Source organism: Stenella coeruleoalba (genome assembly GCF_951394435.1).
Source record: "Stenella coeruleoalba genome assembly, chromosome: 3".
NCBI classification, from domain to species: domain Eukaryota; kingdom Metazoa; phylum Chordata; class Mammalia; order Artiodactyla; family Delphinidae; genus Stenella; species Stenella coeruleoalba.
In genome coordinates this window covers 117,696,776-117,720,136 of record NC_137148.1, presented here as the reverse complement: position 1 = coordinate 117,720,136, position 23,361 = coordinate 117,696,776, and the positions used below count along the sequence as shown (strand labels likewise).

General features: G+C 45.2%; 2 protein-coding genes across 7 annotated transcripts in view; both read right to left on the bottom strand.

Moving 5' to 3' along the window:
• LOC307183651 (protocadherin gamma-C3) overlaps positions 1–23,361 on the bottom strand; it is a gene marked incomplete at its 5' end in the record, with an annotated part of 178,578 nt that overhangs the window by 78,794 nt on the left and 76,423 nt on the right. Inside the window, one exon of one of the 6 annotated variants that reach the window (XM_079916472.1) lies at positions 16,860–19,632. The exons of 4 other annotated variants lie outside the window; for them this stretch is intronic. In XM_079916472.1, the coding sequence (XP_079772598.1) occupies positions 16,860–19,283 (2,424 nt within the window). Of the gene's footprint in view, positions 1–8,553; positions 11,923–16,859; positions 19,633–23,361 lie in introns of those variants that run through there. One more of the 6 variants, XM_079916471.1, reaches the window with a different exon arrangement.
• LOC307184073 (protocadherin gamma-B2-like) lies at positions 3,146–8,488 on the bottom strand (the record flags this gene model as incomplete). Its single annotated transcript, XM_079917319.1, is given in 4 exon segments — positions 3,146–4,524; positions 4,527–4,629; positions 4,633–4,818; positions 4,820–8,488. Coding segments are annotated over 4 exon segments (2,370 nt in total). The 5' UTR covers positions 5,522–8,488.

The following is a 23,361-nucleotide window of genomic DNA, read 5'->3' as shown; positions in this document are numbered from 1 at the left end:
GGCTAGCAGGATCTCTGCTTTTCTCTCCCTGATTGGTGAACAGCGGCGCTCAGAGTCCTAACCAATTACTGCACAATCTTGAACTCCAGGAAAGGATTTTGGTTTTCAGACCTTAAATAGCTCCACCTACTGTTCTCCAAATAGGGATGGAAGTGGAACCAACCAAAACTACAGTATCCATTTTACTTGGAATTTCAGTGAGCTTCTTTTTATTGCCCTAGAGTTTTCATACAGAGTCACTTTCTTGAGATTATTTTCTGTACCTGTAGGCATATTCTGATTTTTCCAATGAGCCTTTACATGAATTTGAAGTTTCTATACACAGTAAATTTAACTGTATATTTTAGTGCACCTGCTTTGATATCACCCCCACCACACATACACACCTATTATGGGAATCTCCTTAGGAGTTTCATGTTTTGAGAAATTATATAATAGAATAAGTTAAAAATTCTCACCCAGCTAAAATCTGTGGCAAAATTTTTTGGTAGATTCTTAAATTTGCCTAAATGGAAGAACTACTTTAACATGTGGTTGACATTTAACATTTTAAAATCAAATTTTCACAATAATATGGAAACCTAAAAATAAGAAACTTGATTGTACACATTACCAGAATCACACCTCGCAGGAAATCAAGTGAAGAAGAAACAGTAACATTTTTAGAACAAAATGGAAGCATTCCAACTAGCATTTGCTTGAAATAAGGGTAGTACTCTACTAATATATTTCAAAAGAATATTTAGTTATCTTTGATAAAGGAGGCAGGAATATACAGTGGAGAAAGGACAGCCTCTTCAATAAATGGTGCTGGGAAAAATGGATAGGTACATGTAAAAGTATGAGATTAGATCACTCCCTAACACCATACACAAAAATAAGCTCAAAATGGATTAAAGACCTAAATGTAAGACCAGACACTATCAAACTCTTAGAGGAAAACATAGGCAGAACACTCTATGACATAAATCACAGCAAGATCCTTTTTGACCCACCTCCTAGAGAAATGGAAATAAAAACAAAAATAAACAAATGGGACCTAATGAAATTTCAAAGCTTTTACACAGCAAAGGAAACCATAAACAAGACCAAAAGACGACCCTCAGAATGGGAGAAAATATTTGCAAATGAAGCAACTGACAAAGGATTAATCTCCAAAATTTATAAGCAGCTCATGCAGCTCAACAACAAAAAAACAAACAACCCAATCCAAAAATGGGCAGAAGACCTAAATAGACATTTCTCCAAAGAAGATATACAGACTGCCAACAAACACATGAAAGAATGCTCAACATCATTAATCATTAGAGAAATGCAAATCAAAACTACAATGAGATATCATCTCACACCAGTCAGAATGGCCATCATCAAAAAATCTAGAAACAATAAATGCTGGACAGGGTGTGGAGAAAAGGGAACACTCTTGCACTGTTGGTGGGAATGTAAATTTATACAGCCACTGTGGAGAACAGTATGGAGGTTCCTTAAAAAACTACAAATAGAACTACCGTATGACTCAGCAATCCCACTACTGGGCATATACCCTGAGAAAACCGTAATTCAAAAAGAGTCATGTACCAAAATGTTCATTGCAGCTCTATTTACAATAGCCTGGAGATGGAAACAACCTAAGTGTCCATCATCGGATGAATGGATAAAGAAGATGTGGCACATATATACAATGGAATATTACCAGCCATAAAAAGAAACGAAATTGAGCTATTTGTAATGAGGTGGATAGACCTAGAGTCTGTCATACAGAGTGAAGTAAGTCAGAAAGAGAAAGACAAATACCGTATGCTAACACATATATATGGAATTTAAGAAAAAAAATGTCATGAAGAACCTAGGGGTAAGACAGGAATAAAGACACAGACCTACTAGAGAATGGACTTGAGGATATGGGGAGGGGGAAGGGTAAGCTGTGACAAAGCAAGAGAGAGGCATGGACATATATACACTACCAAACATAAGGTAGATAGCTAGTGGGAAGCAGCCGCATAGCACAGGGAGATCAGCTCAGTGCTTTGTGACCACCTAGAGGGGTGGGATAGGAAGGGTGGGAGGGAGGGAGACACAAGAGGGAAGAGATATGGGAACATATGTATATGTATAACTGATTTGCTTTGTTATAAAGCATAAACTAACACACCATTGTAAAGCAATTATACTCCAATAAAGATGTAAAAAATAAATAAATAAAAAAATAATTTAAAAAGAATATTTAGGATCAATACCCTGTAATAAACCATGATGGAAAAGAATATGAAAAAGAATATACATATATATATATATATATGGTATATGAATGACTTTGCTATACACTAGAAACTAACACAACATTGTAACTCAGCTATACTTCAATTTAAAAAAAAAAGAGAGAGAGAGATTGTTTAGGAAAATAGAACCCAAAGAATATTATAAGCTTACCTTTTTCTGGGAAACAAACCTAATTCCAGTTACTGAGATCACTGGTAATAATACACTGGAAGCCCATCAGAATACAGGAAAAAATCCTCACTATTGTGCTTTCATGTGTGTAAATATTTAGATTCTGAGGATAAACATGTTTGGCAGGTATACCATAAAATAATATCTTTAACACTGGGATGAAATCTACAGGTAGCTCTGAGAAAAGGTAGGGCACAAAACTGATCTATTCAATGGCACTCAGAGAATCCCTAGCAAATTGTACCTAGAGTAAAGAAAAGCCTTAAGAAAAGCCTTATATGCCAAGATATTGATGTTCTGAATAAGAGAAACGCCCACAGGAAAAAAATATTATGCTTCCATTAAAATATTTGAATGGCAGCGGCATCATAATACCCACTTCTCACAGTAAGAGATTTTGTTTGTGGATAAAGAATAACTCATGAAATTGTCAAAATATTTAAAATACTTGAGGGTTAATAATGGAGTAACTGACCCACTGAGAAAGGGACAGAAAAGACTGAGAGAGGGCAAACAAAACTGAAGTGATAGTAGATATAATCTGTTTAAGATTTTCTTTCCTAAATATTGGTTTAAAAAATAAACCAAACCCATATGCAGATGATAGGCATTCATTGACACGTAAATGGAAGCAACAGAGCTAGAGTTTAACTTGTTATTCTCCTCAGTGACACTTACTACTAAAAGAGCTTCATTAGAAAGATCTTGCGGGGGCACCATTTCTGGGGTCATGGTGAGAAAACTGAACCTTGTTTTCTGAGAATCGACAACGTAACAGATTGTAGGAATAAGGCAAGGTTCCCTTGTTGTAGTTCGGAGAAACCCCTGGACCAGTCTTAGAACAGAGATCAGGCTGAAAGCAGCACCAGGTGGCCAGGCTAGAGGAGCGTCGCAGGCGCAGAGCAATGGCCAGAATCACCACGAGGAGGAAGAGCACCAAGAGCAAGGCCAAGGTCACCACCAGGTAAAACTGCAGCTCAGCCTGGGGGTCAGTGGGCTCAGAGTGGTCACTGAGGTCCGGCAGCGCCTCCTGCAGACTGTCCGCGAAAACCAGGAGCAGCGTGGCGGTGGCCGAGAGGGGCGGCTGTCCCCCATCACGCACAGCAACCAGCAGGCGCTGGCGGGCCGCGTCCCTGTCGCCCAGGGCCCGCGCAGTGCGCACCTCGCCCGTGCGCAGCCCCACGCTGAAAAGTCTGGGCTCGCTGGCCTGCAGCACGTGGTAGGACAGCCAGGCGTTGTGTCCAGAGTCGGCGTCCACCGCCACCACCTTGGTGACCAGGTAGCCGGGCTGCGCGGCGCGCGGCGCCGTGTCGAAGAGCGCCGAGCCGTCGGGCCCCAGCGCCGGGTACAGCACCCTGGGCGCGTTGTCGTTGCGGTCGCCCACCAGCACGCGCAGGCTCACGTTGGCGCTGAGTGCGGGCGAGCCGTGGTTGCGGGCCTGTAGCGTCAGCTCGAAGGCGCGCAGCTGCTCGTGGTCGAAGGCGCGCTGCGCGAACACCACACCGCTCTGTGCGCTCACGGACACGTAGGACGACAGCGCGCGCGGCTCCAGGTCGCTGGCCAGGATGGAATAGGAGACGTGGCCGTTGGGCCCCAGGTCGGGGTCGGAGGCGCTGACTTGCGCGATGGAGGCTCCAGGCAGGTTGTTTTCGGCCACGTGGACCACGTAGGAGGCCTGGTGGAAAACCGGAGTGCTGTCATTAACGTCGCTGATGTGTAGAGTGACACTTGTGCTGGAGGAGAGTAGCTGCTTGCCCCTGTCGGTGTCTGCGATGGTGACTGTGTACTCTGGGGTCTGCTCCCGGTCCAGGGCCCCATCTGCCACAAGCTTGTAGTAATTATTGGTGGAAGATTCAGTTCTAAAAGGAGCTCTCTCTTTTATGAGACATGTGACCTCCCCGTTTTCTCCCGAATCTTTATCATGTGTTTCGGACAAAGCAATCACTGTTCCCGGTTCTGCAACCTTGGTTATGGAACTAGACACCGAAGTGAAAACCACCTCTGGGCCACTGTCGTTCTCCTCTAAAATTTTCAGTATAATTTTACACTCGGTGGCTCTGCTTCCACCGTCCTGGCCTCTATGCTTATAGTATAACTGCTACTGCTTTCAAAGTCTATAGGGTCTTTGGATTTAATTTCTCCTCTTTGATGATCTAGCACAAACATATTTGCAATATCTCATAGTGTTCTGAAGGAGTAGGTGATCTCTGCACTGATGCCTTCATCCTGGTCAGTGGCCTTCACCTTTAGCACAAAGGTGCCTGGGGGCGAGTTCTCACGCAGGCTAACTTTGTACACATCCTGACTGAACACTGGGGGGTTATCGTTGGCATCAGTGACCTTGATCCTGATTTGAGTTTGCCAGTTCAGACCGGATCACCCCCGCCCCCCCGTCCACTGCTGTCAGGACCAGGAGGTGAGAGCTCTGTTGTCCCTGGTTCAAAGGCTTCTCCAACACTAATTCTGGGGAATTCTTGCCTTCAGTCTTACCCTCAACCATCAGAGAGAAATGCTCACTATAGCTGAGTTGGTAACTCTGCAGAGAGTTAAGCCCTATATCTGCATCTATAGTTGATTCCAGGCCAAACCGAGTTCCTGGAATTGCAAGTTCATTGATTTGTAAAACAATGCTATTTTGGGGAAAATGAGGTGGATTGTCATTTATGTCTTTTATCATCACGTTTACGTGAGAAACATTTAGAGGATTCTCTGCTACAATTTCTAAAGGCACGACACACAGAGGGTTTTGGGGGCAGGGTGACTCCCAATCTATTCTGTCACTCACAAGTACTTTCCCATTCTCCATGTTTACAGTAAAGTATTGTTTCTCTGCACTAACTCTGAGGTTGCGGGTCAATAAATCCCGTACATGCAGCCCCAGGTCCTCAGCGAGATTCCACACCACAAAGCCTCTGTCCATTTCTTCTGGAATAGAATAGCGGATCTGTTCGGAGAGTGCCCCGCATAACAAAGGCATCAAGAAAGGGAAGATTACTTGCCACCGCTGGGTACCGCTCCTCTGCTTCCCCTTATTTCCCATCCTTCTGTGAATTGCTGCAGGCTCCAACATTAAGAAAAGATGATTTATAAATTTCGTTTAAAATACCCACATCGACTACATAGAAAACTCAATGCTCCCAGTTTGAACACATCCCAATCTGTATTCTGGAATCAGATTTGCCAAGTAGAGAGCCTGAGTCCAGGCTACTCTCCTTTCCGACTTGCTTCTGTGACTACACAAGAAATCACTGGGGTAGATACTGGACGCTAGCTCTTGCAGCGCATTGGCCAACAGCGGCCCTTGGACTCTATTTAGAAAACTGCAGTCAGAAGCCTTGGTATTCCAACAGATATGTTGAACTGATGTATATAGGGAATGAGGCAGTTTAGGAGTCTTGGATAGGTCTGTTTTCCAGTGTTTACTACCAAAGAGGGTTCCTTAGAGACGGGATCCTATAGAAGAGCCGTTAAACTAGTAATGAGAAAAGTCTGTCATTTTCTCATTAGAGGCAAGGCACATATTGGAAGAACAAGGCAAAGTCTCCTCTCCAGATTTAGAACAAAGACCACGTGGAAAAAGAGCCCCACCATGTGGTATGAGGAAATTTTGACAGCCATGAAATGACACCCAGTATTATCTTCAATCTGATATGTGTATGATTTTCCTCCTCCTTTCATCAGAGGAAACTGGAGGAGAGATCAAAGCTGTATAGGTTTTACTCAGGATAAGGATAGCCAATACCATAAAGTCTTCTTGTTACTTATAAAAGAGATTTATGAAAAGGATTATGAAGTGTTTTACACTTCCATCATAAAGAGAATATAAAAGCATACCCTAGTAGGTTACTATAGGAATTTAATGACATGAAATGGGAGGGTTTTATTTTTATCCTTTTATTTAACTGTACCATACGTTGCCTCTCAACAGAACTTTATCACTACCGCTAATCAAAACAACCTTCTTAATCTCAAGTGTCAAAACCAACATTTCCTTTTTATTCTCTAAGATCTTGGTTGCCAACTCCTAACAAGTTCAGACTATGTTAAAAAAAATATGAAACAACCTCCCTCTTCCAGCAAACACCTCATATTCTTTTTATTCATCTAATTTCAGTTCAAGTAAAAGGCCTTAAATCTTTTTTCTCAGTTTGGAATCCCATAAGCATAAATTCTATCCCTAGATGCTCAAAACACTAACATTTTTCTTGATTTCAAGACAAATTTCGGCATCTGTTGCAGGACTTCCCTTTCCTACAGTTGAAATTCTTTTTGTCCAAACATTAGATACTCAATTTTTAGTTAACTATAGTAAGGTCAATTCTGAAATGAGAAGGGATATCTTGAAAGGGAACATGAACATGCAAGTAATTTGCACCAAATATCTAGAAGTGGTGTGAGAGTGCTGAGCTGAATTGACTGTGGAGATGATTCCTGAGATCAATACCCCAGATAAGTTTCCTTCCCCCCTTGACTTTCCTAAACATTGCTGCAGATAACACATTATTAGGTAACTATCAGGGCTTCAATAACAAGTTGGTTCTGAATATAAGAATCGAGTATACTTATATTTAAAAAATGAGTTTACATGAAACTAACACAATATTGTAAATCAACTATACTTCAATTTTTAAAATGAGTTTACACACAGATTTAGAGAATAGATTTGTGGTTGCAAAGGGGAAGAAGGGGTGGAGGAGGAAAGAACTGGTATTTTGGGATTAGCAGATGCAAGCTATTATATGGATGGATAGATAAACAACAAGGCCCTGCCGTATAGCACAGGGAACTATATTCAACATCCTGTGATAAACCATAACAGGGAAAAATATGAAAAAGAATATATATATATGTATAACAGAATCACTTTTCTGTGCAGCAGAAATTAATACAACACGGTAAGTCAACTACAATAAAATTTTAAAAAATGAGTTTACAAAGGAAATGACAAAAGGAATCCAAGACTCCTAAGCATAGTGAAAACAAACAAAAGTTTCCAGAGGAATACCAGCTCAATCAGTCTCACGGGTTCTAAGCATCCGCTCCACCTCTTATATTCACAAACTGTTCCCATACAAACAAATCTGAAAAATGGAAGCATGTCTAGCAGATTTGAAAATAACTTTTTGAGAAGGACTGGATCAAAATTAAAAGCTATTTCTGTAGGAGAATTTACTACATTAAAAAAAAAAAAACACCCCGCAACGGGAGAGGCTACAGCAGTGAGAGGCCCATGTTCCTCAAAAAAAAAAACAAAAAAAAAAAACCTTCAACAATACACAGACACTAAAGTACAAGTAAAAGAATAAAAGGAAAGAACACCAGTTCTACAATTCAACTATTTCTTCAGAACAATCTAATGACTTCACTGTAGAAGTAGAAAAGATGTCTAGAACTTAAGACGAAAAAGTGTGCTCTATATTTCCTCTCCCAAGAGACCCTCATATCTAAAAGGCAGTCAGTAGGTCTTGTTTTGGTGGGGTAAATAAATGAGACAAAATTGAAATAATCAACAGGATCTAAATGTATTACCAGCCACCAAAAATCAAAACAGAATTGTTTTGTGCTCAGAGAGAAGCGTACGTGTGTAAAAGTGTATATGTGTGAATGTGTGTGTATATGTATTATAGATAAAGAGCTAGAGTAAGTATGCTATTGAATCAACAGGCTCAAATATGAACATTAGAAGTAAAACAAATAATGGTAGAATATAATTATAGATCAATGGAGGCAACATGAAGTCGAATTGATGTTTATGAATCATTAATTTGAATAATAACCAGTCTACATTGATAGTCAGACACTGGTGATAGAAAAATATTACTAAAATTCAACTTACAACAAAGCAAGCCATGATAACTGAACTGGACCTTTGAATTAAAACAAAGAAACAAACAAAAGAAGCTGACAGGACCAAAAAAAAAGCCTTTCACAAAACCTGTCTGAAAATTGATGAAAGGTAAATTACAGAAACTCACGTTTTGCTTTAAATATATAAGAACATATGCCCCACCCCAAACAGATTTTATAACAGGCTCGGAAAAAAGTAACTTAGAAGACCTGTGCAGAGATATCAACAATTGGGAGGCAGGAAATAAATCTCACCTGATTACTGGTAGGATCACATTTGCCTAAACCTGTAGCTGAATCTTCAGCTATCAAAAGAGGCTCGCTTTTCTCACAGCTCTCCTGGCTGAGGAGCGTGTCAGCGTAGTTGGGCTGCGGGAAGATCACGTGACTCCCCCTCGAGTCAGCGGTGAGCCAGGCCTCGTGGGAATAGGCCTGCAGGAAAGCCCGCACCCCGTCCACGCCCACAAACTGAGAGGCGGGCACACCCGCTAACCCGCCTCCTGAAGCCTTGAGCAGGCGCGACGTGTGCCAGCGCCTCAGCCTGAGCGCCAGCAGCACAATGACAAAGGCGAGGAAGACGCAGGAGACCGCAGCCACCGCCACCACCAGGTAGAGTGTGAGGCCTGAGTCGTCGGGGCTGGCGGAAGATTCAGGGCTGCCTAGATCAGCCAGGACGTCAGGGATGCTCTCGGCCACGGCCACAGTGAGTGTGACGGTGGCAGAGAGAGGGGGCTGGCCGTGGTCCTGGACGGCCACCACCAAGCTCTGCTTGAGCGCGTCTCTGTCCAGCAGGGCCCGCGCTGTGCGCACCTCGCCCGTGTGCAGCCCCACCGCGAAGAGCCCCGGCTCGCTGGCCTTGAGCAGGCGGTAGGACAGCCAGGCGTTCTGGCCTGAGTCTCTGTCCACAGCCACCACCTTGGTCACCAGGTAGCCGGGCTCTGCGGAGCGGGGTGCCAGCTCCACACCCATGGAGCCATCGGTGGGGACAGCAGGGTACAGGATCTCGGGTGCATTGTCATTCTGGTCCAGCACGAATATGCTCAGTGACACGTTGCTGCTGAGCGGTGGGTTCCCACTGTCATGTGCTGTCACCCACAACTGCAGTTCATGGAATTGCTCATAGTCGAAAGAACGCAGCGCATACAGAATGCCGGTGTCTGAGTTTATGGAGATGTAGGAGGATAGAGGTGCTCCCTGGAGGGTATCCTCTGCCAGAGAATAAGTGACCCGGGCATTCTCTTTGCTGTCCCTGTCGAGTGCAGTCACCGAGAAGAAGGAGGCCCCTCTAGGATTGTTTTCAGGAATGTAGGCAGAGTAAGAGGAGTGAGCAAAAGTGGGCGGGTTATCGTTGTCATCTGCTACATTCAGTGAAATATGAGTTTCTGTAGACAAGGGTGGACTTCCCCGATCTGTGGCGGTCAACGTTATATTATAGCTCTCTACCTGCTCCCTGTCCAGTGCTCTGTTGGTTATCAACTTGTAATAATTTCCGTAAGTCTTTTCTAATTTAAAAGGCATATTGTTAGGAATGAAACAGGAGACTTGACCATTTTCTCCGGAGTCTTGATCTTGCACATTTAGAAGAGCAATCACAGTACCTGGAGGAGAGTTTTCCAGCACTGAATTCGTAGAAGATGTGATAGTTATTTCTGGAGCATTATCATTCACATCCACAACTGTGACCAACATCTTAGCAGTGGTGGAGAGACCTCCACCATCTTGGCCTTGAATTTCCATCTCATAGAATCTGTGTTTCTCAAAATCCAGAGAACCTTGTATTAAGACTTCTCCAGATTGAGAATCCAACTGGAATATCTCAGAAGCTTTGCTTTCCATATTCAGGAATGAATATACCACTTCCCCATTGATTCCCTCATCTGGATCAGTTGCGTTTACCATAAGCACCCGAGTTCCGGAGCTGAGGTTCTCAGGAACACTCACTCTATATACAGACTGTGTAAACTTTGGGATATGGTCATTTACATCGAGAACCACCACGCGGATGGAAACAGTGCCCTGGCGGATGGGATCTCCTCCATCTAAGGCTGTGAGGAGGAGGTGGTGAGCAGCCTCTTTTTCCCGGTCCAGGCTCCCCTCCAGCACTAGCTCAGGATTCTTGGCCCCATCCGTTGTGCCTCGCACTTGCAAAGAAAAGTAATTATTAGGGTTGAGCTGGTAGCGCTGGAGGGAGTTCATTCCCACATCTGGATCCCTAGCATTAGGAAGAGGAAATCGCGATCCCGGAGTTGCATGCTCACTGACTTTTATCTCTACTTCCTCCTCCCGGAAGCTGGGGGCGTTATCATTAATATCCATTATTTCCACCTCCACTCCGTAAATCTTAAGGGTATCTTCCACAAGTATCTCCAGGTTTAAAAAACAGGAGGAAACCGCCTCACAGAGCTCCTCCCGGTCTATCCTATCAGCAGTGATCAAGCTGCCACTTCGCGGATTCAGAGCGAAAAGCTGAGTCTTTCCTCTGGAGACGATGCGGACTCCGCGCTCCGCCAGCTCCCTGGGCTCCAGCCCCAGGTCCTTGGAAATATTGCCCACGAAGAAGCCTTTGTCTGTCTCTTCCAGCACCGAGTATCGGATCTGCCCAGCCCCAGACTCCCGCAGCGTCCCCAGGAAAATATACAGTAGGACCAGCCCGCTGCGGTCCAGGAGCAGTTGCCGATTCGCCATGGCAGTGGCTGAGCCTATATTCCGCGGTTTCTTGAGCTGTTTGGTTCTGAATCAGCTTATGCATCTACACAGTCACTCGCCAAGTACATCCAAAATATATTAGAGAGCGAAGAGAAGTACTTTTAAGTTTCCAGCATCACGATCTGTGAGTATCCACTTCACTCTGCTTTGTGTTGTAGAGGTAGGGGAGGGAGGGACTCTAGCTCGCAGCTTCCCGTTTCCCTAATTGGTGAACAGCGGCGCCTAGAGCCCAATCTTATTATTGCAACGAGAAAGAAAAACAACTAATGTTGCTGTTCCTGAAGTTATCACACTTACCTCTTTGAGAATCACAAGTATTTGTAAAGCTTAAAATTGCAGACAATAAAGTATTATGTAATGGGATGTTAAAGGTTTACCAAGAGCACTTATGAAAAGAGTGATTATTTAAAAGGCTTGCTAATTAAAAAAAAATTCAAATACTACTGGAACTGAAAACTTGCAGGTTAGATTTGGTTCCTCCTGATTTTTACTGACTGAAGGGAACAGCATTTGTGGTTGTGTAACTAGCACAGTTCCAAAAAAATCAACAGTTAGGATTATGACTATAATTCTTACCAATGTTTATTGAGTAAAATAAAGATAAAATGTTTGAGAAAATTTGGATGGCATTAGGGTTGTCATTTAAAATGCCATAATATAAATATATAACTGTATTCCATATCCTTAATTAAAAGGTGTTCTATTTCATGAAAAACTGACCTGAGAGTGCTCTATATATTTTACCTTAAAATGCACTTGAGTGGTAGAGGGAATGCAGCATTGTAAACTTTAGTCTTAATAGTAATACCCATAGGTTTGAATTAGATTTTAGGAACTTCATCAAGAGAGGGAATCTAGAAACTCGAAATAACAGTGCTATATTAGAATATATTGGCATATTGGAATATAAAAAGCATTATTTTAAATACTTACCTGTTTAAAAGTGTTCTTATCTGCTTCAACACTAAGAGTTAAAACACTAGCCAATAGCACTGAAGAGCTATCTTTGTTGAGAATATCTTGTGTGGCAGGACAATGTTCAACAGATGTGAGAAAATTAAATTCCGGATTAGTTTGATTCCTAGGCACACATAAATTATCGGCATAGGGCAATGTTCCATCACTGTAGTTGGGAGGAATCTCAGGACCAGACTTGGAGCAGAGAACAGACCCAAAACAGCCCCCACCAGCGCTGGGGCTGGAAGAGCATCGAAGGCGCAGGGCAATGGCTAGAATCACCACGAGGAGGAAGAGCACCGAGATCAAGGCCAAGGCCACCACCAGGTAAAACTGCAGCTCAGCTTGGGGGTCAGTGGGCTCAGAGTGGTCACTGAGGTCCGGCAGCGCCTCTTGCAGGCTGTCCGCGAAAACCAGGTGCAGCGTGGCGGTGGCCGAGAGGGGCGGCTGTCCCCCATCGCGCACAGCAACCAGCAGGCGCTGGCGGGCCGCGTCCCTGTCGCCCAGGGCCCGCGCCGTGCGCACCTCGCCCGTGCGCAGCCCCACGCTGAAAAGTCCGGGCTCGCTGGCCTGCAGCACGTGGTAGGACAGCCAGGCGTTGTGTCCAGAGTCGGCGTCCACCGCCACCACCTTGGTGACCAGGTAGCCGGGCTGCGCGGCGCGCGGCACCATGTCGAAGAGCGCCGAGCCGTCGGGCCCCAGCGCCGGGTACAGCACCCTGGGCGCGTTGTCGTTGAGGTCGCCCACCAGCACGCGCAGGCTCACGTTGGCGCTGAGCGCGGGCGAGCCGTGGTCGCGGGCCTGCAGCGTCAGCTCGAAGGCGCGCAGCTGCTCGTGGTCGAAGGCGCGCTGCGCAAACACCACGCCGCTCTGTGCGTTCACGGACACGTAGGACGACAGCGCGCGCGGCTCCAGGTCGCTGGCCAGGATGGAATAGGAGACGTGGCCGTTGGGCCCCAGGTCGGGGTCGGAGGCGCTGACTTGCGCTATGGAGGTTCCAGGCAGGTTGTTCTCGGCCAAATGCACTACGTAGGAGGCCTGGTGGAAAACAGGAGCGTTGTCGTTGACGTCGGTGATGCGTAGGGTAATGGTAGCGCTGGAGGAGAGCGGGGGCTTGCCCCTGTCAGTGGCTGTGATAGTGACGTTGTATTCCGGAGTCTGTTCCCTGTCCAGGGCCCCATCTGTTACTAACTTGTAGTAATTATTAGAAGAAGAATGAATTTTAAATGGAATGTCTCTACTTAAAATACATGTGACTTCTCCATTTTCCTTGGAATCCTGGTCCCGTGTTTTGAAGAGACCTACAACCATTCCTGGCCGGGAATCCTCCAAAATCTGATCAGAGAGAGAAGTGATAATTATTTCTGGGCTGTTGTCATTTTCATCTAAAACTTCTATAATTACTTTACACTGTGTAGAGAGGGATCCTCGGTCCTTTGCTTCTACATCCATGGCATATCTTTTCACATCTTCATAATCCAGGGGTTGATGAGTTATAATGTTTCCTGTAGCTGAATCCAGAGAGAACACGTGCCGGGCTGTATCAGCCACACCAAGGAATGAGTAGGTGATCTCTGCATTGACGCCTTCATCTTGATCAGTAGCGCTCACCCTCAGCACGAAGGTACCTGGGGGCGCATCTTCCCGAAGGCTGACCTTGTACACATCTTGGCTGAACACAGGGGGATTATCGTTGGCATCCACCACCAGGATTCGGATCTGAACGGTGCCGCTTCGCGGCGGATCCCCGCTGTCTAAGGCTGTCAGCACCAAGTGGTGAGCGCTCTGCGTTTCTCGGTCCAGGGTCTTCTTCAATACCAGTTCTGGATATTTGCCACCCTCAGGATTGTCTTTCACCACTAACGAGAAATACTCATTAGGACTTAGTTGGTATTTGCTCAGTGAATTCATATTAATATCAGGATCTTTTGCAGACTCAAGAATTGTTCCCGTCCCTAGACTGACAGATTCACTGATTTCTAAGTTTATTTCATCCTTATGGAATTGAGGAGCATGGTCATTAATATCCTCAACAACCACAATGATATGAAAAATATTTAAAGGATTTTCCACCACGGCCTCCAACTCCAATTCACATCTTCTTCTCTCTTTACATATCTGCTCACGGTCTATTCGGTCCTTCACAAGTAAGTCCCCACTCTCCGCGTCTACGTTGAAAAGCAGCTTCTCCGCGCTAACTCGCAGCTTTCGAGCCGACACATCCAGGACACTGAGCCCTAGATCCTTAGCGAGATTCCCTACCACAGAGCCCTTGGCCAGCTCCTCGGGAATGGAGTAGCGGATCTGCTCGCAGAGCGCGGGGTAGAACAAAGGCAGCAGGAAGGGAAACAGTACCTGCCGCCGGCCGGCCGGACGTCTCTGCGTGCAGCTCCCTCCCATTGCGCGCTCTAGTTCTCGCCGGGTCCCAGGATTTATAGTTGGAGAAAGTGTACACTGGCGCACTGGTAACGCATTTGGCCCAGGACAGGCGGAGCCCCCAGGCTTGGGGCTGGAAATCCGTCTGTGCTGGGGAGAGTCTGCGCGGCCAGGAGCCCCAGCGTGTAAGCGGGTTTCCTTCTCTCTGTGTTGGTGGCTGCTCTGGAAATCCCTGGCTACAGGCTGAGGAATCCCGGGCGTCTACTAGGCTTGCCCTGCACTGGCCGACAGCGGCGCCCAGAGGCTCCGTGTGGAACGGCAGCTTAGTTTTTCTCTGCTCTGTTTAAGGAAGTCTTTTTCTTTAAACGCAGGATGACCGCCGCTAAAATAGTTGAATCTTATTCCTCGGTGACTCCGTTTTCATCATGAAACATTTTTTTCACATGGTCAAAACTATTATATATTTTATATGTTAAAATTTTACATATATTTTGAATAGGTAGAAATATTTCTTTCAAAATCTAAAAGGCACAAAGGAATGTAGAGTGAAAAGTAGGTCTCCTATTCCATTGCCTACTGCTATCCAGTTCTTCCATCCAGAGGCAATCACTGTTGCTGCTTTTAAGACTAATCATCCACAAAAGAAAGTACTAAAGATAAGCAAAAAACTTTTCTTTTTGGTCTTCAATCCAGGCTTATATTTGGCTAGAAAAGTATTAATCCATCCCCCCATATTTAGGAAACAGAATACAAACACTGTCATATTCATTACAATCATCTAAGGTGTCCTATATTGCTTTTAAATAATTATATTTTAACATATTTGCTTACAATAGTTACCATGCCAAAAGAGCAGTTTTTTTTAACCTATGTTTTTCAAAATAATAGAATTATTTGAAATAGATGCATACTAATTTTGACTCTCATGGTCAGAAATTTTAAATGACAGTTTCAATGATTTAAAAGTTAAAAAATAAAAGTTAATAACTATGACTCTAAAGATAATAACTATGCTGTCCTTCCACAGACATATCCTTGAACAAAAGTTGAATGACATGAAAAAAGTCATGGTCTCATAAATATTTTGAAACACATTAGGACATGATTTGACTTTATGCTACCATATTAGTTTAGAAGAATATTAGTAATAAATTATAAGCGATCAAACCAAACACATCACTAACTTCACTTAACTAAATGGGCTCATCAGTAACTCCACTGACCATCTGTTTATAATTCTATGTACTTCTCTGCTTGTATTCCGATCGCATACAGAAATGACATCTCTTTCTTGACTTTAAGTTTATTTTGACTTTAAATTTCAGAGTTTGCAGAGTTTCAGGTGGACATTTCTTTCTCTGTATAAAGAGTCACTGAAATGCTTTTGGCACACATGTTTGCCCCTGTACCTGGGAACATGTACCACTCTATCTCCCCAAATTATATATATATATATATTTTTTCATCCTTAGAAACTGGAAAATTTAACAAAAAGTACAGAGAGAACAGAACCCCAAATTTGTTTCTACAGGCTCTCTGGAATCCCTATTGAGCAAGGAAAGTAAAATTCAAATGGTATGTCTTCTGGGAGTTCCCTGGTGGTGCAGTGGTTAAGAATCTGCCTGCCAATGCAGAGAACACAGTTCGATCCCTGGTCCGGGAAGATCCCACATGCCACGGAGCAACTAAGCCCAGTGCACCACAACTACTGAGCCTGCGCTCTAGAGCCAGTGAGCCACACTACTGAGCCCGAGCGCCACAACTACTGAAGCCTGGGCGCCTAGAGCCTGTGCTCTGCAACAAGAGAAGCCACCGCAATGAGAAGCCTGCGCACCACAACGAAGAGTAGCCCCCGCTCGCCACAACTAGAGAAAAGCCTGCGCAAAGCAACGAAGACCCAACTTAGCCAAAATAAATAAATAAATGGTATGTCTCCCACATGACAGTATGAAATTGGAATCACAGGCAAAATGGACGCTGCAGTGTTACCAGGTATGATTACACTTGAAAAAATTTAAGCACACATTGTATTGTTATGAATTGTTAACAGAATATTATTGAAAATGGGTCGGATTTCCAGTGAGGCTAATGCACTTGTTTCTGACATTTACCTATTCTTACCAGACCTGCCTTCAAAGCAAGAGGTAGGGTTGTCTAAGGGGCTAGGATTTCAACATGTAGCCACCGGGAGAGCACACAAATTGACAAGACACTTCTGTATGAAAGTCCTCTCTTAGGAACTGTCAGTAACAAAACTATAAAATACAAGACTTCGTGAAGCTACTCATAACAGCCTATTACAATAAACTTTCATGGGATTAGGTGAATAGTTACCAGAAAGTAAAAACAAATCAGCCTTAATAACCATCAAGTTCTACTCTTCAATGTTTCAGCAAGAAGCAAATGTCATTGAAATGGAAGGAAAAGTGAAAAAATTCAGTTTCTGCCAACATGCTGCAAACCTAAAAGTAAAACCAACCATCATTTTTAAAGGATAGAAAAGGAACAAAAATAGAACTCACTGGCACCAAAGGGGTATCTTCTATAGGAAACTTCGAATCATCTAACAAAGACTGAGGATCCTTTTTCTCACAGCTCTCCTGGCTGATGAGCGCGTCTGCATAACTGGGCTGCGGGAAGATCACGTGACTCTTCCGCGAGTCCGAGGTGAGCGAGACCTCGTGGGAATAAGTCTGCAGGAAAGTCCGCACCCCGTCCACGCCCACAAAGTGAGAGGCTGGTAAGCCTGCCAATCCGCCTCCAGAAGCCCGGAGCACACGCGACGTGTGCCAGCGCCTCAGCTTGAGCGCCAGCAGCACAATGACAAAGGCGAGGAAGACACAGGAGACCGCGGCCACCGCCACCACCAGATACAACGTGAGGCCTGAAGCATCAGAGGCGTGCGGGACCTCCAAGCTGCCCAGATCAGCCAGGACATCCGGGATGCTATCAGCCACAGCTACGGTGAGCGTGACGGTGGCAGAGAGAGGGGGCTGGCCGTGGTCCTGGACCGCCACCACCAGGCTCTGCTTGAGCGCGTCTCTGTCCAGCAGGGCCCTCGCTGTGCGCACCTCGCCCGTGTGCAGCCCCACCGCGAAGAGTCCCGGCTCGCTGGCCTTGAGCAGGCGGTAGGACAGCCAGGCATTCTGACCTGAGTCTCTGTCCACGGCCACCACCTTGGTCACCAGGTAGCCAGGCTCTGCAGAGCGGGGTGCCAGCTCCACGCCAGTGGAACCATCGGTGGGGAGGGCGGGGTACAGGATTTCAGGCGCATTGTCATTCTGGTCCAGCACGAATATGCTCAGTGACACGTTGCTGCTGAGCGGTGGGTCCCCACTGTCAGTGGCTGTCACCTGCATCTGCAGGTCATGAAACTGCTCAAAGTCGAAGGATCGCAGTGCATACAGTACTCCTGTGTCAGAATTGATGGAGACGTAGGAGGATAGAGGTACCCCTTGGATAGTGTCTTCAGCCAGGGAGTAAATAACCCGAGCATTTTCTTCACTGTCTGGGTCCAGTGCAGTCATTGAGAAGATAGAGGCACCTCTGGGGTTGTTCTCTGGGATATAGGTAAAGTAGGAGATGTGAGAGAAGGTGGGTGGGTTGTCATTGATATCTGCCACTTGCAGGGTGAAGTGAATTTCCGTGGATAGGGGTGGACTTCCTCCATCTGTGGCTCTTACTGTGATATTGTAAGAAGATACCTGTTCCCTGTCAAGGACTTTGTGTGTCACCAATCTATAATAACTGTCAATGGATTTTTCTAACTTAAATGGTAGATTCCTCAATATAGAACAGGTGACCTGCCCATTCTGCCCGGAGTCCAGATCATGCACGTTTAAAAGAGCTATAACAGTCCCCAGAGGTGAATCTTCCATCAGGGGACTAAACAGAGATGTGATCGTCACCTCTGGGCTGTTGTCATTTACATCTTCTACTGTAATCAACACTTTAGAAGTTGCAAGATATGCCCCTCCATCTTCAGCTTGTATTTCTATTTCATAGAAACCTGTTTCTTCATAATCTAGATTTTCTGATAGCTTTATTTCTCCCGTATTTTTGTTTAGTTGGAATTTCAACAGTTGTGTATCAGGTAATTTTCGGAATGAATATGTCACTTCTCCATTGGCACCTTCATCCCTGTCAGTGGCGGTGACTGTCAACAGCTGTGCGCCCACAGGCAAGTTCTCGGGAACACTCACTCGGTATTCGGACAAACTGAAGACCGGAGCATTGTCATTTGCATCGAAAACAGTCACACTGATGAGGACAGTGCCAGATCGGAGAGGGTCACCCCCGTCGACGGCAGTTAGGACCAGATGGTGCATTGCCTCTTCCTCGCGATCCAGGGCGTGCTCTAGCACCAGCTCTGGGTACTTAACGCCATTGACACGGCTTTGAACTGCTAGGGAGAAGTGCTTATTGGAGCTGAGCTGGTAGCTCTGTAGGGAGTTCACGCCCACATCCGGATCAACAGCTTCCGGGAGAGGAAAACGCGTTCCTGGAGCTACGTTTTCATTAATTTTTACATCTAGATTTTCTGCTTGGAATTTTGGTGCATTATCGTTGATATCAGTTACTTCTATTTCTACTCCGAAAAGTTTCACCCTATCTTCCACAAGAATATTAAAACTCACCAGACACCGCGCGCTCTGAGCGCAGAGCTCCTCCCGGTCTATCCTGCCCGCGGTGACCAAGCTGCCGCTTCGCGAATTCAGAGCAAAGAGCTGCGTCCTACCTCTGGAGACGATGCGGACTCCGCGCTCCGCCAGCTCCCGGGGCTCCAGCTCCAGGTCTTTGGAGATGCTGCCCACAAAAGAGCCTTTCTCTAACTCCTCGGGAACGGAGTAGCGGATCTGCCGAGCTTCGGCCTGCCACGGCATACAGAGGAAAAGGCAGAGCTGGACCAGCGCGCTGCGGTCGGAGCTATTCCTTTGAGCGGCCATTGTTGTCTGGTGACGGAATTCTCGCTAAGTCCTCACTGGGCACGCTGTGTGTTTTGGCTGGGTCCTTTTTCTTTCTCTGGCAGCAGGGAGTCTCTGCAGCCTGCGCACCTTAAATTCTGGAGTGAGTTTCGCTGCATCCCTGGAGCCTGTTTGCAGGAACTGTGGAGCTTTGTGTAGTTGGGAGTCCTGAGAATCCGGATTGAGCTCTGGCTGCGGTTCTCTCCTAATGGGTGAACAGCGGCGCTCAGAGTCCTCAGAAGTTACTGCACCCACTGTGTATGCAATAGAAAACAAACGCTACTCTATTTTTTGTTGTATATTTTATTTTATTTTACATTACTTCTTTGGTTCCTCAACTGACATCCTTAAATCAACTACTATTTGTAGTTTTCTTACTCGGTGGAATAAAAGTACCTCAAAGTATTAAATGATAATAGTTGATTGAATATATATTTGCAACACTAATTTTTCCAATAGAAATATATCCACTTTAAAAGGTAAGTAATGCTTACTTTCTTTCCAATGAGCTTCTAGCTATATTCAGAAAATTCTTACAATTTTATTTGAAATTCTGACTTAAATGGTCCAACTGTGTTTAGTAGACACTTATACAGAGACTATGAGATATACCCCTTAAAATTTCACTTAGAATTTTTAAATTTTAGATTGATCAATCAACTAATTAATTATATTTGTTTAGCATTAAGATTGTGTAAAAAGTTTTCAAGTTTTTCTAAAATAGTTTTACTGAGCCTCAATGAATTTTTTGAAAATATATATTTTTATTACAGGCATATATTATTAGAAGTTAACTTGACCTATTTAAATGAATTGAGCTGGTAATCACAAACTAAAAGGAACATGTCTGTATTGCAGTGGGAAGAGAAATACAAGTGCTACAATTTTAAAAACCGGAGTTAGAAATAGTGATGTAGGTTTTTGAAAAATACATATTTATGTCAAATGACCTGTTTTCACCAGGGCGTTGATGCCTATATAAATAATCTCTTCTTTGCATGTTGTATGGAAGCCCAAAGTAAAGTGGCGTACACATCTTCGGTTGTACATCCCCACCAACCCAGTAGTAGTTCTTTCCTCAAAGATGAGGAGTTTGGAGGTTGACTTCTTTCATGCAGAGAGAACAGGTTGTTCAGAAACGTTTATGTCCCTATGCCCCCAAGTATAGAACTCTTCAAAGATTTTACCTTTTGTCTTCAAAGATTGTATATCAGACAATCAGAGACAGAGATTGAGCACAGAACACAATAGCATTTCATTGGCTTTCTGGAAAATTCCTTATCTTGCAATGTAGAGAAAAAAGGGTTGGGAAAGAGTACAATTTGAGCACCAAGAAAAGTAAAAGGAAAGCCAGAAGGACCAAAACTTGAAGAGAAAAATTCCTCTAGGGCAGTTAGTATTAAGATTTTAGGCCCATAGGAAACCTGGCAATGGAATCAAAGTGTTGACTCCTCTACCAAGAAAAATGCATACATCTGTAACTTTACATGCAATTTCAGGAATTCATGGATCCGCTCACCATGCCCCCTCAAGTGCTTACAGTTTTAAAAATTGTTAAAATAAATGAAGATACCCAAATGCACATACAAGATCATTTGCACTACATGTTTCTTTGAAATGAGCACCTGCTGGGATATTTAATTAGTAGCTAATATTATTAAACTTTAAAAAAGACATAAATAGGGTATGGAAATTTCAACTTAAATCTCAGCAGATTTGAATAGGTTATTATTTATTCATTTAAATTTATTTATTTATTTATTTGGTAAGAAGCCAAGACCACAGCCTCTGTTTTGCTAATCTAAGCTTGACAAGATATCTCCAATTTAGTGACATTCTTTCTGAATTACAGAGCAATTTATGAACACAAAAGTCTTGAAAATGTACTCAGCAAAAACTGAACATTAAGAAGACAAGACAGTGATTAGCTATGTATTTTCTAAATATGATTCTAGATGTAAGAGTGAAAGAGTACGCCCCAAATTTGAAAAAACTAGTAGAATGTTACAGAAGACAAAAAAAAAAAGAAACTCACCGGTGTTAGGGTCTCAGGATGTGAAGTCAAATCATTCCCACTCTGAAGTGGAATTAAGGCCCCAGGAGAATCACCACAAACTATGTCTTGAGTGGAATGCAAAGGATCACTACATCTTAGGAAATTAAACTCTGTCTTTCCAGTATGGGCAACGCACAGATTGTAGGAATAAGGTAAAGTTCCTTCACTGTAGTTGGGGGGAACCACGGGGCCAGACTTGACACAGACACCAGGCTGAAAGCAGCCCCAGGCAGCGGGGCTGGAGGAGTGTCGAAGGTGTAGGGCGACCGCCAGAATCACCGCCAGGAGGAAGAGCACCGAGATCAAGGCCAAGGCCACCACCAAGTAAAACTGCAGCTCAGCTTGGGGGTCAGTGGGCTCAGAGTGGTCACTGAGGTCCGGCAGCGCCTCCTGCAGGCTGTCCGCGAAAACCAGGAGCAGCGTGGCGGTGGCCGAGAGGGGCGGCTGTCCCCCGTCGCGCACAGCAACCAGCAGGCGCTGGCGGGCCGCGTCCCTGTCGCCCAGGGCCCGCGCCGTGCGCACCTCGCCCGTGCGCAGCCCCACGCTGAAGAGTCCGGGCTCGCTGGCCTGCAGCACGTGGTAGGACAGCCAGGCGTTGTGTCCAGAGTCGGCGTCCACCGCCACCACCTTGGTGACCAGGTAGCCGGGCTGCGCGGCGCGCGGCACCATGTCGAAGAGCGCCGAGCCGTCGGGCCCCAGCGCCGGGTACAGCACCCTGGGCGCGTTGTCGTTGAGGTCGCCCACCAGCACGCGCAGGCTCACGTTGGCGCTGAGTGCGGGCGAGCCGTGGTCGCGGGCCTGCAGCGTCAGCTCGAAGGCGCGCAGCTGCTCGTGGTCGAAGGCGCGCTGCGCGAACACCACACCGCTCTGTGCGCTCACGGACACGTAGGACGACAGCGCGCGCGGCTCCAGGTCGCTGGCCAGGATGGAATAGGAGATGTGGCCGTTGGGCCCCAAGTCTGGATCTGAAGCGCTAACTTGGGCGATGGAGGTGCCGGGCGGGTTGTTTTCTGCCACGTGGACCACGTAGAAGGCTTGGTGGAAAACTGGAGCGTTGTCGTTGATGTCCGTGATGTGCAGAGTGATGGTAGTGCTGCTGGAGAGGGGGGGCTTTCCCCTGTCAGTGGCTGTGATGGTGACGCTGTATTCCAGAGTCTGCTCTCGGTCTAGGGCCCCATCTGTCACCAGCTTGTAGTAATTATTAGAAGAAGAATAAATCTTGAAAGGAACATCTCTTCCTATATGACAGGTGACTTCTCCATTTTCTCCGGAATCCCGGTCCCGTGTTTTGAAGAGGGCAACCACCATTCCTGGAAGAGAACCCTCCAAAATCTCATCAGAGAGAGAAGTGATGATTATTTCTGGACTGTTGTCGTTTTCATCCAGGATATCTATGATTACTTTACATTGGGTAGAGAGACCACCTCCGTCCTTTGCTTCCACTTCCATGGTGTATCTTTCTATATCCTCAAAATCCAGTGACTGGTTATTCTTAATCATGCCTGTTTTCTCATCCAGTGAGAACATGTGCCTTGTACTCTGAGCAGTGCTCCTGAAGTAGTAGTGTATTTCAGCATTGGTCCCCTCATCCTGGTCAGTGGCTGTCACCAGCAACACGGAGGACCCAGGGGGTAGATTTTCACTAATGCTGATTCTATATTCGTCTTTGCTGAACACCGGGGGGTTATCATTGGTGTCCTTGACAGAGATTTCTATCTGAGCGGTGGCACTTCGTGGCGGGCCCCCTCCATCCAAGGCAGTCAATATCAAGCTATGGGACCGCTGCTTTTCCCGGTCTAGGGGTTTCTCCAAAGATAACTCTGGGTACTTGCTACCATCGGAATTAACTCGAACCATTAATGAGAAATAAGGGTTAGGACTTAGCTGATAATCTTTAACTGAGTTCGTGTTTATATCAGGGTCAGTGGCAGGGTCAAGGGATATTCGTGTACCTGAAGATACAGATTCAAAAATTTCTAAATGTATTTCCTTTTTATCGAATTG